Source organism: Labrus bergylta, chromosome 8, assembly GCF_963930695.1.
Source record: "Labrus bergylta chromosome 8, fLabBer1.1, whole genome shotgun sequence".
In the NCBI taxonomy this organism is placed as follows: Eukaryota; Metazoa; Chordata; class Actinopteri; order Labriformes; family Labridae; genus Labrus; species Labrus bergylta.
The window spans coordinates 21124116-21141256 of record NC_089202.1 but is presented as its reverse complement, the minus strand read 5'-3'; the positions used below and the strand labels follow the sequence as shown (position 1 = coordinate 21141256).

General features: G+C 41.0%; 1 protein-coding gene across 1 annotated transcript in view; it reads left to right on the top strand.

Annotated features, from left to right (window-relative positions):
• Nucleotides 1–1537: 1537 nt before the first annotated feature.
• Nucleotides 1538–17141, top strand: part of mtmr11 (myotubularin related protein 11) — a 34898-nt gene continuing 19294 nt past the window's right edge. Inside the window, exons 1-2 of the mRNA XM_020644493.3 lie at nucleotides 1538–2082; nucleotides 10183–10252. Coding sequence (XP_020500149.1) covers nucleotides 2026–2082; nucleotides 10183–10252 — 127 coding nt within the window. The 5' untranslated portion in view covers nucleotides 1538–2025. The remainder of the gene's footprint in view (nucleotides 2083–10182; nucleotides 10253–17141) is intronic.

Below are 17141 nucleotides of genomic sequence, written 5' to 3'. Positions count from 1 at the left end.
TATACATTGTTGAATAACTCCAGCTCAGATGATGCAAGGTCCTGTGTCTGGGACTGTTTTATGTATCAGAGAAATCGGAGACCCTTATGTAATATTGAACAGTTTCCCATGTGGTAAAAAATCCAGACCTCTCTCTATTATAGTTCACAAGGACAGCGTCTCCCCACCTGTTCAGCCGGGCCGACTGACGCTCAGGATTACTCAAACTTTCCCTGTTCTCGCTGGAAAGGAATTCCTTCTGAACTGGCCTCCTGTGCGTGTCAGAAAGAGAGTTATTGGTGGTTTCGTTCCATGAGAGAGGAGAGGAGCGAGTCCTGACACACACCTGCAAAAGGATCAGAAAAAAAAGGTACTCCTCACTCCAAAGAAACTAATGTTGCTTATTAAACGGGATTACTTTGCTTCTAAAGGGAGATTGTGCAGGCTTGGAAAGATAGAAAGTCAAGAGGTGGATAGTTTTATGAATGTAGACATACTGGCTAAGCTTCTGGTTCATTTTAAAGTCTACTCAATGAGTTGCTTAAATAAAAAGCCAGAACACTCGATATGAAAAGAAAGGCAGACTCTTTCCTGTAATTGTCTGTTTACAAAAGTTGTCTCCTTTGACGTCATTCATGGAAAAACAGCTTTCAACAAAGAGATGTTTTGTTCTTGGTTTCAGTGAAAGGACACAGATTAATAAAGGACAAACGCATGAAGAAACAAGATGTACAGAACAAGCAGAAACCTTCGGTGTTGAAAAATGAAGCCAAGGCCGATGTTCAAAGTCCTGCAGTTTGTGGAGTGTCCACTTGAGGCTGGCTTTTATGCATGCCAAGGCTGGAGCTGCACATGACGTTGTGTTAATAGCCTAACACAGAGGGGTTTTTTAGGCTACTTTAGGTGCACTAAAGCTGCAAATTGGGATAGATAAAACGGTAAAATGTAATTCAGGGAGTCCAGCACAGCAGGGTGTCCATATAAACAAGGAACCAAAATCAAGTGCAATCTCGACGGCCCTTTCCCCAAATTCTATGAAGTGCCCTTCAGAGTGCCTTACAATGGAGAAAACATAAAAGACTCTCTGGGATGCCATAACAGTGGAGAAAAGATGAAAGTGGCCTCTGGCTTGCCCTGAAGTTGAAGAAAACACAATAGTGTATTATAGTCTAAATATAAAGAACTTACTGCACACTGGTTCCCACCAATGTCACCTATATGTACAGGCAGCCTGTAATACTTTAATATATTTGTTGTGCATGATATTTAGTTGCTTCTTTCACCACTGAGTTTATATTATTGTTGGGTCAGAGGTAGGGTGTGAGTTCAGGGTTCGAAGAAAGCTGGGAAAAACGAACTTCTGTGCACCTTCTGTTCGACTTATGAGTAAAATAAAAACTGTCACTGTCAGTTTGGGACCCCTTCGGGTTTATTATACGTCCACGGTCCAGATGCACTGGCCCTTTAAGAAGCTCCACTGCTGCACTTCGTCGTTTTTTTTCCTCTCCCCCTTTTTTTCACCAGTGTGTGTGTGTGTGTGTGTGTGTGTGTGTGTGTGTGTGTGTGTGTGTGTGTGTGTGTGTGTGTGTGTGTGTGTGTGTGTGTTTCACTATGGCGAAGGAATAAACAAACAGAGCGAGATGGGTAGGAAAGCAGCGGTAACGATGAACACACAACCTCTCCGTCTGTGACTAACACCAGTTACAAAAATAGTCCAGAGACTAGTGTGTGTGTGTGTGTGTATGAGGTTTTTCAGCAGGGTGTGCTCACGGTTTTTCTTTTTGTATTTGTGTGTATGTATGTGATCGGGACACGGATGCTGTCAGTGCGAATAGCGATGAAAAGAGCGAAAATAGTTTGGACACTGAACGCCTCAGTTGAAGCAGCCGGTGATACGGGCGAACCGCTACTGGACTCCGGACCGTTTCCAGGGAAACGCTGACCGAACGACCTTTTTTTTAGCTCACAATTTAACATTTTCTCATTGTAATTCGGCTCGTATTATCTTTTCCCTCATCTGTAAGTCGAATAAAGCTGTCGTGAACAATGTTGACAGGGTCTAAAACAACGTTCAAAGTGAGACAAATGCTTCCTGATATCAAGGTAAGATTTCAAACGTAGTCTGACTAACGGTACATCAAGTTTTATTGTTGTCCTCTTCTGCTCTGTGACTTTGGAGGGACTTCAGGTTTACACAGTGTGTGCTCTTGTGATTATCAGTTTAATTGCGATTTGAAAGAAAGTCCAAGTGAAGGTTAGAGTTTCATCAGTGTTTTCATGCCATCAACACTCCTCATGTGATTAAACAGTAGTCAGGCCAGGAAGCGTGCAGGAGATGTCACTATGCAGGAAACGTCACTATGCAGGAAACACCGGCCATCATTCACAGTGCAAAAGCTGTAAATGTACACACAGACAGTCTGCAGCCCGGCTGAAGTAATAGAAACCCGCGGTCCCTCTTCTGAGATTCCCCTATAGTGTGTAAATGTTATTTCTCTTCATAACTCAGGGTGGCAGCTTTACAGGCTGCAGGGCTGCTGCTTCCCCCTCTGTCTGTACAACAGGGAGATGCATAATTACTGTAAAAGTAGGGTACATAATGTCACCGTATTTGGCTACATGACTTATTAAAGGCCAGGGAAGTGGTGGTGCATGTTAATTACTTGTCATGGCAGGGGGTTCACCTCACATGGGACTGCACACAAAGAGAAACAGTGAAGACGATCATCATCTCCAGAGAACTGTGTGTGCTGAGCAGTTGTTGTAGCTTGTTTCAGCTGCTTTTATTGCTCGGTCTTGAAAGGAGCAAATGATGCTCCAGTGAAATGCTGAACGGCAAACGTCTTGTGCTTCTCTATTTCAAATGATCAGAAAATATTGTCCCAGTTAAGGAGCACCTTGGAGGTTAGAAGGACTCATTAGTTTGATAGACAGCACAAAGAAACATGCACACACACACACACACAGTGTGGATGTCTTGGGAACAAGCTTTTGGCTCCGTCTTTGTGTTTGCCTGGCTTTTTGTCTCCCCCTGGTTATTTTCAGCAGCCGCAGGGGAAAATCAGTAACAGATGCCTCTTTACTCTGCCCTTAGGCGAGGCTTGCATGTGGAGTGGGGGTGATGTTCACTGCACAACATCTGGCTGTCGCCATGGAGACACCAGTTGGGGGGGGGTAGAGGGGTTTTGAATTTGATTACCTCTGAAAGGGACGCGCATAAATCGTCACATCCCACCACCAAAGGAATCCGATGTGTCCAAGTATGAGAATGTGGCTGATCCTAAGATATGGTGATGTGGAGTAGTAGGCTGTGCAGATTATATGCACAGGCCACCCACACACGCTTGTGGGTTTCACTTCCATGAGCATGTGTTAAGACTGCTCTCGAAAACTGTATCCAATACTGGGCTGATTTTGGACCAGATGGCTTTGCAGTTTGCGTGTAGTGGTGAATCTACTCTTTTTCAAATGGTTTTCGCTCTTGCCAGTTTGGAAGCAAAAAGCAAGACACGAGGGTTTCAATTAATGAGATGTTTCAATACCGTTTCCCTTCCCCATATGGGTTCTGATTGCTTATCTTCCAATACTGAGGTTCATACTACTCAACCTATTGGATTTAATATTGCTGTAAAACATGGCTCATGTAAAACCCTCAAACATGAACAGATAGAATATATACAGATTTATTGATGTTGATGATCTTCAAATGTATTAAAATTAATAATAATCTTTTATGGAAATGTTTTTTTAGACACAAATCGCCCTCTTGTGTGTCTGGAACATTATCAGGGCCGTATAGTAATCGGCAGGTTAGACCTTGAAAACTGGAAATCAGAATTGACGAAAGAAAAAGAATAAGTGCATCACAATTGTTTTTTTTTTTATCATAATGTAGCGGAGTCATTGCATCTTTAGAGTCAAGCATTCTCTCAAGCACCTCTACAAGTTGTTTTTTTGTAGACATACTCTGGATCCAAGGAGATTTATTTTACACTCACATCAGATTAAGAAAAGCAGCAAATCCTCTAAATTAAGAAGCTTGCACTTGGAAATGTTTGACATTTTTGTCTGAAAAATGATGCCCAAGGGATATTAAGAAAATCAACAGCAGTAGTTGCATCAGGATGCTCAGGCTTGCATCTTGACAGCAAAGCAGGCTTACTAAGTCCTATTTTGGCTCCGCCTTTCCCCTCGAGTTCACTCTATATCTGCATCTCCCAGCCCTGCTTTGAAGCAGTCAGCATGAAAGGCACAAAGCTCTACAGAAGCAAAAATGCCAGAGAAGGTTTCATCTGAGCTCTATTCAGAGAGACTGTAGATATCCAAGCCTGATAGGAGTAGACCAAAGCAGTACAGTCCCCCACACCCGCTCCCACAGGACCCAGACATCATATTCACTGCCTGCCTCAGAGCTTCCGAGGCTTCCACTGCTTAAACAGAGACAACAATGGACTCCTCTTCGGGCCAGAGCAGATTTATGGTCCTGTTAGAGGGTGTATCGATCTGACATTGGGTGATAATTAACCGGCGGCACTATTCACTTGTGAAAGGCCTTGGTCTTGAGAGGTTAGGTCGTTTGTCTGCTTTGTGTGTGTGGAAGGACTCTGATAGTCTTACTCCTGGGACATGAGCTGTCGGAGCAGAGCGGACTGTCAAAATAACGTTTCATATAAGAGACGATTACACTGTCAGCTACTGATAATGTTCCATGTCCAGCAGTAGATTTTTCTCTTAAGCCTTTTAGCTGACACTTTCATCTCCAATCATGTAGTGTTAGTGAGAATGTAAGGGGGTTTTAGAGATGTAAGTGTGCTCCAGAGACCAAAAGGAAGAAATGCTACTGCTGGTGATGTACACACTGCCGTGTTGTGGGAGTCAGACATGTGATCTTGGAGTCACAGAATGATCTGTCTAGCCACAAGGCAACCCTCCTGCCCTTTAGAGGAAGAATCTGATATGTCAGGGCTCCTCTGACAGGCAGGATAGTGACAGATGGCAACTAGCTGTCAAATCAATCACTGTTTGATATGTGAATGTAGGCTAATGGAAACTGACCAGTTAGCCGCACTGTTACTCTTCCAGTTTATTTATTAATGCTGACATGTATTTTTCACTGTATTGATTTGATAGTCATGCTAGTGACAAAAATGCCAAGACTGAAATCTTAGTCAGTCAGCCCAACCTTTTTTATCCAAACTGTAGTTCTCAAAATTATTGCACACATTTCTATGACATTTGCTTTTCGAGGACAAAAAATGAATTTAGTGACCACCAGGGTGAGACTTCTAAGTACGCCTGCACACTATAAGGAAACCTGCAATGTGCAATAAACATGTTTGATATTGCATTGACAAAATTTAAGCAAAGAATGCACAAAATATTGAGGCTTGCATTTTAGTTTCAACTTTCCTTTTATTCAAAAATGATTCCAAAATGTTGACGTGTTGTTCTTTACCCTTCAAGGTCCCCATCAACCAAATGTTCCTTTGTCCTCTCTCAGCCATTGTGCTCACTAACTTTGCAACAAAAAGATTTTTAACCGAATAAGCTGCTGATGGCCAGCTAGGTAGTCATTGGATAAGCCAATTGCTTGGAATGCATGGCCCTTTTGTTTTAGGCAGTCTGTTGTACTGCGTCTTATCAAACTGGTGATAAAAAAGGGATTTACTCTGCAGCCCTGTTCTTAAAATGACTCATCAGTCTGCTTTTCCTTCTGTCAGCACTTAGCAATTCAGCAATAAGAGGAAGGGACGCTGTGGATGCAAATATGTTATGAGACAATGAAATGCTAATCATGCAACAGCAGAGATACTGTAAGAGCCAGTAATTATCTTTCTGTTGTGCGTCTAGAAGTCTAGACTGTTGGTGTTGTAATGAAGGACTGATGAGAATTGATGCACTGCTGTGTGAATACTATCCTACTACCATTCTAGAACGGTTTTAAAATGAAACAGTACAGCAGAGAGAGCTGTTGCAATTGCTGCAGGCTTTGCAGAGAAATGGGGTTAAAAGCTGGATATGCACTACAGTGCAATTCAGAATTTTTTGCATTAATTATTCACTATGCCAATCCCACTTCATGAAAGATTCATTTATTATTTTACCCTATATGTCGAAATCTGTTTCAGTCTTCTCTGAAAATGAAGGTTCCCTATCGCAGACCAAAATGCAGCTTTGGCTGAATTAAGTTTCTTTCTACACTGAACAGGGAACAGGGCATGTATTTTCCTACTGAGGCTTTCATTCTACTGTGAGCTGCTGATTTTTATTCAAGGCAGGTTTTTGTCCTTTTGCTTTGCCCTTGGGGGTTTGCTTTCAGTGCAACAATATGTTTGATGGCAGGTGTTCTGTTTCGGTAAAAGGAAATACAGTACAGCAGTGCAGGTCTTTAAAAGGAGAGATAAAGGAATTATAAAACAGGCAAAGTGAGGATCAGAGTTCTCAGTCCATTTTATTTTCGTACACAAAAGTGGTTATGTTACTGTGAGTGCAACAAGAGGAAAAAAAATCAAAGTGAGCTCTATTTAGAAAATCCAACTCAAACCTCTATTCCCCATGAAGCCAGCTAACAATGCCATAAAACTGTTCCCATTCATGTGAGAAAATGAAAAGCACAATACAAACAAACAAGTTGTAACCCTCTTTAGTACAGTTACTCAAAACGAATGTGAATTTTACAGGCCTAAACATAGTCTTTGTCAGTAGGAATGCTTTCAAAACAGAACGAAACACTGCTTTTCTGCAGCGTCCCTCAAAGTCTCCCATTCATTCACTTCCCTCATGACTTTAGCCTGTTGTTTAAGGAAAGAGAAGTGTGTTCCAGAGCCAGGAACAGGCACGCTTACTGCAGAGGTCTGGCTGCAGTAGCAAGGGGAAGCCATGAGCAACGGAAAACTGCAATAAGCCTTGGCTACTGTCCCTGAGGATGAAGGGAGGGAGCGGAGGAGGGCAAAAGTGGGGCAAAGAGGCAGAACAGGGGGAAAAGAAGCAAAGAAAGTGGAATCGCTGGGATGTCGCAGCCACAAAGTAAAATGTCAGCTTAAACATGGCCCTGGGGATGACTCAGAATAACGTAGCCGTATTGTTGCATTCCCCTTTTCCTTAACTATGTTGATTTTATACTTGTACTACCTTGTAAACCTTTACATGCAGTCGCTGTAGATCTGACACTTTTATGATGTGCACAAATTATTTCCTAACCGACACGTCTCCACTCACATCACCGTTATCACATCGTGCTCTTCACACAGTCTGCAGCTGAATGCTTGTAGTGCCTAACCTTGTGCATTGCAGCGTTATCGAGCGAGTTCACAACACCCTGAGGCCTACTTTTGTCAGTCTTGACAGCCTTCAGAGGACAGCTGTAAGACACAACAGTTCGAGAAGGAATAACAAAAGCAGCTCATCTGAACAGCCTCTGATGTTCTTAAGAGGGGAATGAGGAATTCAGCTGTGGGTTTTCTGTGGGTGTTGATGGAGAGACTGAGGGAAAGCGTAAGACATTTTTAAAAGCCAGAAGAAAGAAATATGAACAATGCCCTGGCAAGCCGAGGCAAAGGCTTGTAAAATGTTTAGTGTCCAGCCTTATCATAAAACAGAGCTTGTTTTTTTCCACAGTGGTTTTTGCCAACAGAGAGCTTTCAGACCTTTTCAATATGGTCATTAAATCTTTGAAGTAAATTATATTTTACATGCCACATTCTATAAAAAATGTGGGGGAAAACTGTCAATGCTATTAGCTAATTTTTGTAGCTTTATTACAGAAGTTGGAGCAGTATGTAAACATTTTATGGTGAGACATTGGATAATAGTAAACTTGCAAGTGTGACATTAATTAGTGCTCACATTATTTGCATTGATAAAACCATACCGAGTTGTATTACTGTTATTTATGTTCAAGGCTCACTCAGTCATACTTAAATTCATTTGCATCTTTCCTTTTAAATAGTTTACAGGCAAGTCAGGCAGGTAATTAAACGGTTTTCTGCAGATTTAATGAATGTTGTTGTTTGATATACTGTATATGCCACCATATCAGAAAATGGGAACTCTTATAGAAATTACGATATCATCATGCTCTTTTCAGACAGCATCTGCAGCAGACGGTGTTTTTTTGTTTGTTTGTTCGAGAAACATCCAGAAGCTCTCGCATGCAATGAAAACAACCGGCTATGAATAAGTGACATTTACTACCTTTTCAAGTAGCAAAGGTCCTCTTTGTTGAACGTTCCCTGTTTTTTTTTTATGGAGGGCAGTAAGCTTATAGTCTCAGGTTTTAATGAGCCGGCTCTGAACTAAGAATTCACCGCACTGCAAAACTGCTAGCACAACACTGGCGACTGAGTAGATTCATTGTTATTGTTCACACATCCTTGCTGAGTCGTAGAAATACCGGTGTTAAGTGATGGAGCCCGTGCTTTAAATGAAACACTCTATAATGGTTTCATTGTGGGTCAGAATTGCTGAGAGAGACGTTTGAGGCGCTACAATGTAAAGTTTTTTCTGAATGTTGAACTCTATTTCTGTCCCACCATAAAGCTTTTTCACTACCTGTATAACCAGAACGTCCTCTCACATTGCATGCATTGGCATTGGATTTCAAGCCGATTAATGTAAATGGGTCTTCACAAAGGGGGGTTAGTATAGTTAAGTGGAAGCATATGTGCTAGTAAGCTCACAGTCTGATTATAGAAACCTCTGCGGCTCTGTGGGGTTGGATTCTCAACAACTTGAGACTAAACGTCTTTTATAGAAGAAATCAGGAACAAACAGCCAAATGGAGACTAAGAATTGTGGAGAAGTGTGTGCTTGGCCTTTCCCCCCTTTGTCTTTGAAAATGAGCCCATTGAGACGAGCCGGACTTTGAAGAGAAAAGCAGGCAGAGCTTGAATTCAAACATCATCAACACGGCTAACTGTGACATCAGGCTCTGTCCGTGTGTTTACTAGTGATTCCTGTTTATTTTATGTCTTAATGAAAATGTTTAAAAAATGTTTTGGCTTTGATAATAAATAAACCAAACCACTATTCCCTTCAAATGAACACTGACTACATAATACTACAAACTTTTATTAACTCAAGTGATTCACATGTATCATTAGTTTGGCAATTTTGTTAATTTACTTATTTGTTGTCTTATCAGAGGTCGGATGAGAAGATCAGCACCAATTTAGAATCTTATTTAAAGGGACATGTTGAAGATTAGCAACCTTAACCCTAACTTCTTGAGTTCAGCATGTTGTTTTTAAATCCCCTGCAGTTGTTACAGATGTTATTTGTGTCTCTGTGAGCAGCTGCAAAGTATGTTGTTCTGAAACAAGTGCTTAAATTTGATGTTGTTTGTGCCCTGGAAACTCTACAGTCTATTTTAGCCTGGAATTCTAGTCTCTTTATACGCATGGGTTGTAAACTATCCACAAAACTGGACTAAAGACAGCAAAGATGCATCCCAAAATATGAGTGGGGAAGATGTTATTTAAATGTGACTACATTCCACTGTGATTTGGCTGACCTGAATATCTAGGCATATTAATACAAGACAAAGTGTTGTGCCAAAGAAATGCATGACAGTGAGGCTGCAGCTGCCGGTGCATAATGCATCATAATTAGAGATGCATCGTTTGTGAAAAGCAGAGCCGATAACAGTGTTTTTTCACAACTTATTTTGGTGTAAGACTCCCAGAATGTTCAAGTTGAACAGATCAGTAAACATATCAGAGTTTGTCCAACAGATGACTTCCTCTTCCCAATAAAAAAACCTCTTCTCTGAATCAGTAGTAAGGTGCACTAGATGCCAGCATCAAATTGGTACAAGAGATTAAATCAGCTACTGACATCGGTTCTGTGAACAGGGCTGATATCAGCTGAAACTGTCTGCATTGCTCTGATACCAGACAAACTCAGCTTTCTCAGTCAGTACAGCACAGACTACACTCACAATCATCACTCATTGGACATCCAACAAAATGTTGCAGGAATTCACCTTCAGGTCAATTTAACTTTTTAGATAAGCCTAGTTTGAAATGAATTCTTGTGTTCTCGTGTAACCCAAGGTCAAAAAGGAAGCGTTGCTCCCAAATCTCAGACAGCTCTTTTAAGAACAAGGCGTCTCAGGTGTTCAACAATGATAGGTGATTTAAAGACAATTGCATTGATAAGAAGAGGGATTAAAGGATGTCCATGTCTGCTCTCTTTCTCTAACAGGAGAGGATGCTCAGTCAGAGTGGGGTTAACGCAAGGAGTCGAGATGTGTTCGGGCTGCGCTGTCTACCAGGTAAGATTGCCCTTAATGTGGCGTATAGTGCCTTCAAACAGGGTGGTGTTGTTGGTTTTCAAGCAGAAATATTCACGACAAACTGTGGCTCAAGTCTGAGTATGTCTCAAGTCATTTTCAGAAAAAGGAGACCACGAAGCATTTTTTACTGTTGGATGTTATTTTGATAAAGTATAATTTTAGCTGTAGAGTTTTTTCTTTTTGCTGTCTAAAAATATGATGTTTCAAATAGCAGCACAATGGTAATGTTTAAGTATAGGGGTGTATTTTAAAACCATATCAGTGCCGTTTAGCTTAGTATATTAATTATAGTGAACAATATTAAAGTATATTTAAATCACCATTTTTCTTTGTACTTCATAAGCTTCACATTGTCATGTTTGACAAATGTCCACATCTTTCATTGACTAAACAAGTAACTAGAGCTACTGTAGCAACAAACAGACTGCTGCTGCCCAACGTCGCAGCCAGAAGCACACAGCGAACAGGTCAAAGCATTAAATAATACAACACCTAATAGCACCACTGTGAGCTAACAACCTTAATGCTGCTGCAGGATCACAGAAAGTATTAACACGCCGTAACACTCAGGCAAAAAAATGCTGCTTTATTATTCTCTGCGGTTTGAAATTCCCATATTGCAATCGTGGACACACCTGGAGCAGGAATGTCACAGCAGGTTCTCTGCCTTCTGGACGGAAAAACAACTGAAAGGCTTAACACACTAAAGATCCCTGAGAGACTCGATTAACGCTTACAAAGCTAAGATCAGTGTTTTTTCTTATGAAATACGATCTGATGTTTACAAAATTGATAAATATAAGTAGCTAATGTGTCTCAAACATTGTTTGGTTGTACGTGACTCGACATGGTTTTGCAGAGCTACAACAGCTACAACATGAGAACAGTTTTAGATTCAGTGCAGAATTTAAGCTTTTGCTTTCAGCCTCACAACCTCAACTACTAGTACATACTGGTACATGACTAAATTATCAGACACTGTTGTGTATTCACTGTTGACCTAAAGAAGTTGTACCTGTGTTATTGTCTTCCCTATTCGTTAATGATTGATATCTTGCCTAATGCTGCATTATGACCTGGAAGTAAACAACAGGGCAGTGGAAGAATACCGAAGTGCGGCGCTGTTTGTCAGTATTTTGATCTCTAAAATGGAGATGAAGTTATATGACATATCTACCAGGGCAATGTGCAACCACTTTAAGCACAGGCATGGACGTTAATATGCAAGGAGGACTGAAGGATGGTGTTTCCCACCACTGATGAAGTAATAATGGTATATGATTTGTAATAATTAAAGGCCTTTATTTTTTTTTTTACATCATTCTCATTGGAAAACAGATGATTATTGTGTTTATTGTAACGGTGTATCTTTGATCTGTACTAAAGAACGATATTTTCTTAATTTATGCAGTATGATGTCTAGACTTGGACTTCTCTGCAGCACAGCACAGACTTTGTCTCCACCTTCAGATGAGATACATTTGAATTAACAGTTACCCCCAAATATAACAAGTTACCCCTAAATATAATAACCCTGCTCCTGTGAAAATGTAGCCTGATAAGTCAATTCTCTTAACCCAAGTGATCGGGCTGAATGGAGCAGGGCACAGACAAACTCTGCTGCTGCAGTCTGATTTATCCACCTAAGCTGACTCTGCTCATATTTTTGACTCTGCAACACCCAGCAGCAGCTTTTCATAGTTCAAGCAGACCAGAAAGCCTTCATCTGAGACAGGCTAATCTTTAACACTGCATATAAGCAGTTACTCACGGCACTCTCTCACAGCAGATTGACTACTGTGTGTGTGTGTGTGTGTGTGTGTGTGTGTGTGTGTGTGTGTGTGTGTGTGTGTGTGTGTGTGTGTGTGTGTGTGTGTGTGTGTGTGTGTGTGTGTGTGTGTGTGTGTGTGTGTGTGTGTGTGTGTGTGTGTGTGTGTGTGTGTGTGTGTGTGTGTGTGTCTGTGAGGGAAGCTTATTAAATAGTCAGATGCTCTCTTGGCCCATTTCCAACTCAGCCTTCCTTCACCTTCATGTATTTTATATCTTGCTTTTTTGTAGTAATTTAATGTTTTAGTTGTCTTGTCTTTCATCAACTTGCCTTCATAATCATACACAAACATACTATACACACACATACACACATTAGAGCGTGCACAAAAGCTCTTCAGAAACACACACACTTCCTTCCTCAATTTCATTCACTTACTCAGCCTAATTTATTTTCCAGCAGTGTCTTTTTATCAAATACTTTCCAGACTCAGCCGGTTTTACACACACACACACACACACACACACACACACACACACACACACACACACACACACACACACACACACACACACACACACACACACACACACACACACACACAGATCCTATTCTTGGCTCTTAACATTTCACTGAGAAATGTCGACTGTCTTTACTTTACGTTTTTCCTCTGCTGGCTTTCAACCTCATCTCCATCTCCAGCACCGCCTCACTGTTCCCCCCTCTCTCTCTTCTCTGTCCTCTCTCTCTCTCGCTCCATTCCAGGCAGATTAGAAATACAGCTGTAGATGAAAACCTGTTTTATATTTAGAGAAAAAAGAAGATCGATGTGTCTTGGCAGAAATATTTGGGTTTTTACAATCATTATTTTCTCTTTTTTTCTCTATTGAGACCCACCTTATCGTCATTTTAAGCTAAAATAACTATTAGTCTACTGTAAATGTAACATTTTATTCCTTTTTGGACACATCATGAAACAGATTTTGGGCAGTGAAATCTATCCTTTGGATGTGTTCACGCTCTGCAGAGTAAGTGTTGAGACAATTTGTGAGAACAAGTTCACTTTCAGACACAAAGGAGACGCGAGTGAGTGTTACGGCACCGAGTGAAAAGGCTCACGTTGCACTTGTGGACTCTCGCTCGTTCTCCCTGTCTCCCTGACACGCTTTGAAAAAGGATGGGTCATTTGTTGACACTTTGTTAGAATAGTATCGTCAGTTCTCATATCAGTAACAACACAATGAAGCTGTTGCTGCATGGTAGGATAAAGCAGGTTTTTCCGTCTCAAACTAGAACCACTGACCAGTTAAGAAACAAATAAATCCCAAAATCGGAAATATTTCTGCAGAAGTTGTACCTTTCTCCCAGTACTTACCGTGCAGCTCTGCGCGTGCACAGCGTTCTCATGTGACACCAGGACACAGGACCTCAGAAACCGAACCGGCCTGCAGGAGGGCAAACAGGTCAGGACAGCTCCGAAAGCCATAGGTAGATCATGTACCTTTTCAGTGCTGCGAGTGGGGGGAGGGGGTGTACTGTCCATTCACACACAATGATTAGAGGCCAGGACCCCCCTCAGAGCAACTTCCCAATCCCTTTTTTCTTCACATTCTATTGTTACTGTGGGATTAAAGGGCTGTCAATCAGCTTTTATCTCTTACTGATTGATGGACAAGAGACCAGAGAATCCATATTTCTATACTTCGGTTTCTATCCTGATACTGAAAAGTATTACATTCTCTTTTTTGTGGGTGTGTTTTGTAGTTTAATTCCCACAACGGGAAAAAAAAATGTCACACATGCACTCCTGAAATGTTCTAAATTTTCTATTAAATTTCAGGTCAGCCCCTGAAATACCCCTGAGTTGCTTATTCACACATGTCCCTCACAGCATGAAGTTTGGGAATGAGTCTTGAAAAAGACGCTGCAAGAACCAAGATGGCAGATAAAGCGATAGAGTCTGAAACCCTGTAATTAGTTTATTTTTATTGAAATATCAACGCTATGTGTTATTGGACATATCCACAGTATCAATGAATGAGTGCAAAAGAACTACTGGCATACGGCAATCGCAACAATCACTTGATGTAAACACCATCAACTCCGCCTGCTTGCTCATGGTGAATTTTCCTTAATATAACCTGAAGTATTCACACGTCAGCTCCCCCTGACTTCACACAGATACTACAGTAGAGGGCTGGCCGCTTACAGCAACTCACTCTCTGAACATATTTGTTGTGCATGTGTGAAAATACAAAAAGAAATGTTTATATCTGATATATACTTGTAAATTAGTATAGCATTCCTATCATTTTCATATTCAGCTATTTCAGTGTAACCGAGTTAAAACTGAACAGCCTTTAAAGAGACTGGCTTACCTAAGGGATGTATAATATGACAAGCTGACTTTATATTCTTTACATTTTGAAATTGCTGTCACCATCTGTGGTAGTAACGTCACACAAAGTGGGAAGGTCGCAGTTCTTTGTACTTTGTTTTGACTAAAAAAAATCTGAATTGAGAAAGTCCTCAGACGTACAGTAAAACTCTTCTGACCGTCACATGTGCAGGAAATGTCCCCATCTGCTGTGAGTGTGTCAAGATACTTTTAACTCTAGCCCCAGATTTAACCAAAGGTAACCCATCTGTGGTATTTACTTGTCCTTCCTGTGGGCTAAGAAAGGCAGAGACCTTCCTCTCTGTGTGCATCATAGCTGAAAACAAGGACCAAATGTTGCTGGAAACAGATAAAAGTCCGGCTGAGAGCATGTGGTTCAGATCTTTCTCAGCAGACTCTTCTCAGGGCGGATCCTTCAGGTCGCTCTCTTTTCAGTCGGTGACCACAACGTCAACAGAAGCAGCTGAAACATAAAGGCGGTAAACACGTAATGCAGGGGAAAATAATCTTGTTTTTATCCCTATCAGCATATAACACACGCAAAAACTTTACAAATGCTTTCAGATGGTGTACTTTTTAAACGACTTGGCATTCTTAAAACACACAACATCCTGAAACTTGAAGTCTAACCCTTTCCCAGTGTTTCAGGGAAACTGATTTAATCTACTGTAAATGGTTTGAATTATTTGAATTTTGGCGGGTACGGTTAAACTACCAGGTCCAAAGGTGTGGTGGAGCCCTTACTGTTCAAATACAGCCAAATAAATGTGAGTAAATGCTTGATGTCTCTGTAATCAAACCATGTATGGCAGATTTGTGCCTTGATTTTGTTTATACCATTCAGTCCAACCAAACTTGTTATTTTAGCAACCTTTCATCCTTGTAATGCTGTCAAAGTGATTGTTGGGGTCCTTTGCCTTCATTGATTTGAACCCACTGCCCCTGCGATGAGGACTATAGCCTCAGTACATGGAGCATGCAACATAACCGCTTGGCTATCCGGCGCCAACTAATGCTGTCAGATTTAAGTATCTGGCATTCTTGAAGCTGCCATTGGCTTTCAAAACTACTGGGAATGTGAAGTCCACAAATTATGTTTCAGCAGTCGGTTGGTCGACAGGTTTTTTTTTTTAGCTTGCTGCTCTTTGCTTGAAGCAAAAAGAAATAGCTTTCACATGAATGTGGTGATCAGATGCTACTATTGTGTTATTGTGTCTGATAACTGTTAACTGTTAGCCACAACTACTGAGAAAGGTTAAGTGTTTGGTAAAACAATTATGCCAAGATGTCCCAAATATTAGTGATCTGTTCTATACACAAACTGTCACACTTATAACCTTAAAAACCTGGGTATCAATCTGGGAAAGTACTTGGACTTTACTGTGCAAGTACAACATGTACTTTAACACTGGAGCACTGTAGGAAGAACATAAAAGATTTTATTTGATTTAAGGACAACGGTCTCGTAAACACCTTCACTTGTCTTGTTGACTCACGCTGGGCTGAAGCACCTTCTAACACAAACTTTTTATTTCCTTTGAAAGAGTGAAAATCGGCCCAGAAGCCTCTGGTTCCCTGTGTTTTTTTTCTCTCTCTCTCTCTCTCTCTCTCTCTCTCTCTCTCTCTCTCAGCTCTCAAATCTTGAGGCTACAGGAATGTTTTTGTTCCTGATGCACCCTGGGGAAACATTAAAACAAGGCACTCAAAGCCACAGATTGTCGTCTGAAAGACGAGCTCTCAGCGTGCTTAAGGCTTCACTTTACTGTTCTAAGCATCTGGAATCTCGGCTGGCTCATGTGTGGTCAGGTTTAAATGATCAGTGCTGTCAGCGTAGGGTTTCTTTATGCAACGTTTTAGAGGCTGAATAGAGAGGCAAAAGCATAATCATAGTGCACACCCATTTTAAACTCCTCTTGTGTAGTCAGCAAATGATAGTGTTAAATCAAGGGCTCTTCTTCCTCTTCCCTCTCTCACGGTGTAAACAAGTGTTACATGAAAATGACTGTTTCCTGTTGGTGCTGTGGTATTCTTCTCAACATTCATTTGGCAAAGAGCAAGTAAAGGCGTTCTGCAGAAACTTTTCATCTTTTATGTTCAGCTGTAATGCTGGACTAGCTTCTTCCACATGTGCAGGAAAGGAATTTTGTTTCCTCAGAATCTTTTATTTTTTTCCGAGGAACCAGCAGCATTTCTCTGTTTTATTTCACGGTATTCCGAGCGAGTATAAAAACATTTGCATGCAATGTGTCCGGCTAAACCCTCCACTTGTTGTGCACAAAAAGGCCATTTTTTTCCACGTCTATCCTGTCCTGGACTTTGTTGCCATGGAAACCCACGGCCTAGCTGGCATAGTCTTTGTATTGCTGCAGGAGTCTGTTCAGAAATGCTGTCTCACTGCTGTGTGTGTGTTTTGGGGAAAGTGTTTTCCTTTTTTCCGCTTTTGAGAATGTTTGTGAACATCTGTGTTTGTGTGCAGTAGATTTTTTTCAGGGCGACAAGGTTTGTTTTAGGAAGCTTTTGTCCTGGAATTTCAGATGCTTTCTCAGCTGTCTTTACTGCTTTGCTGGGGACAAAGATTCATCACACAGTCACTACGGGATCGATTAACTATTTCAAGAGTCCTGAAAAGAGTTTATAGTCAAGTAACCTTAACTGTTAAATTATTTTGAAAATAAACAAATATAGCAAAGAAATAAAGAAGA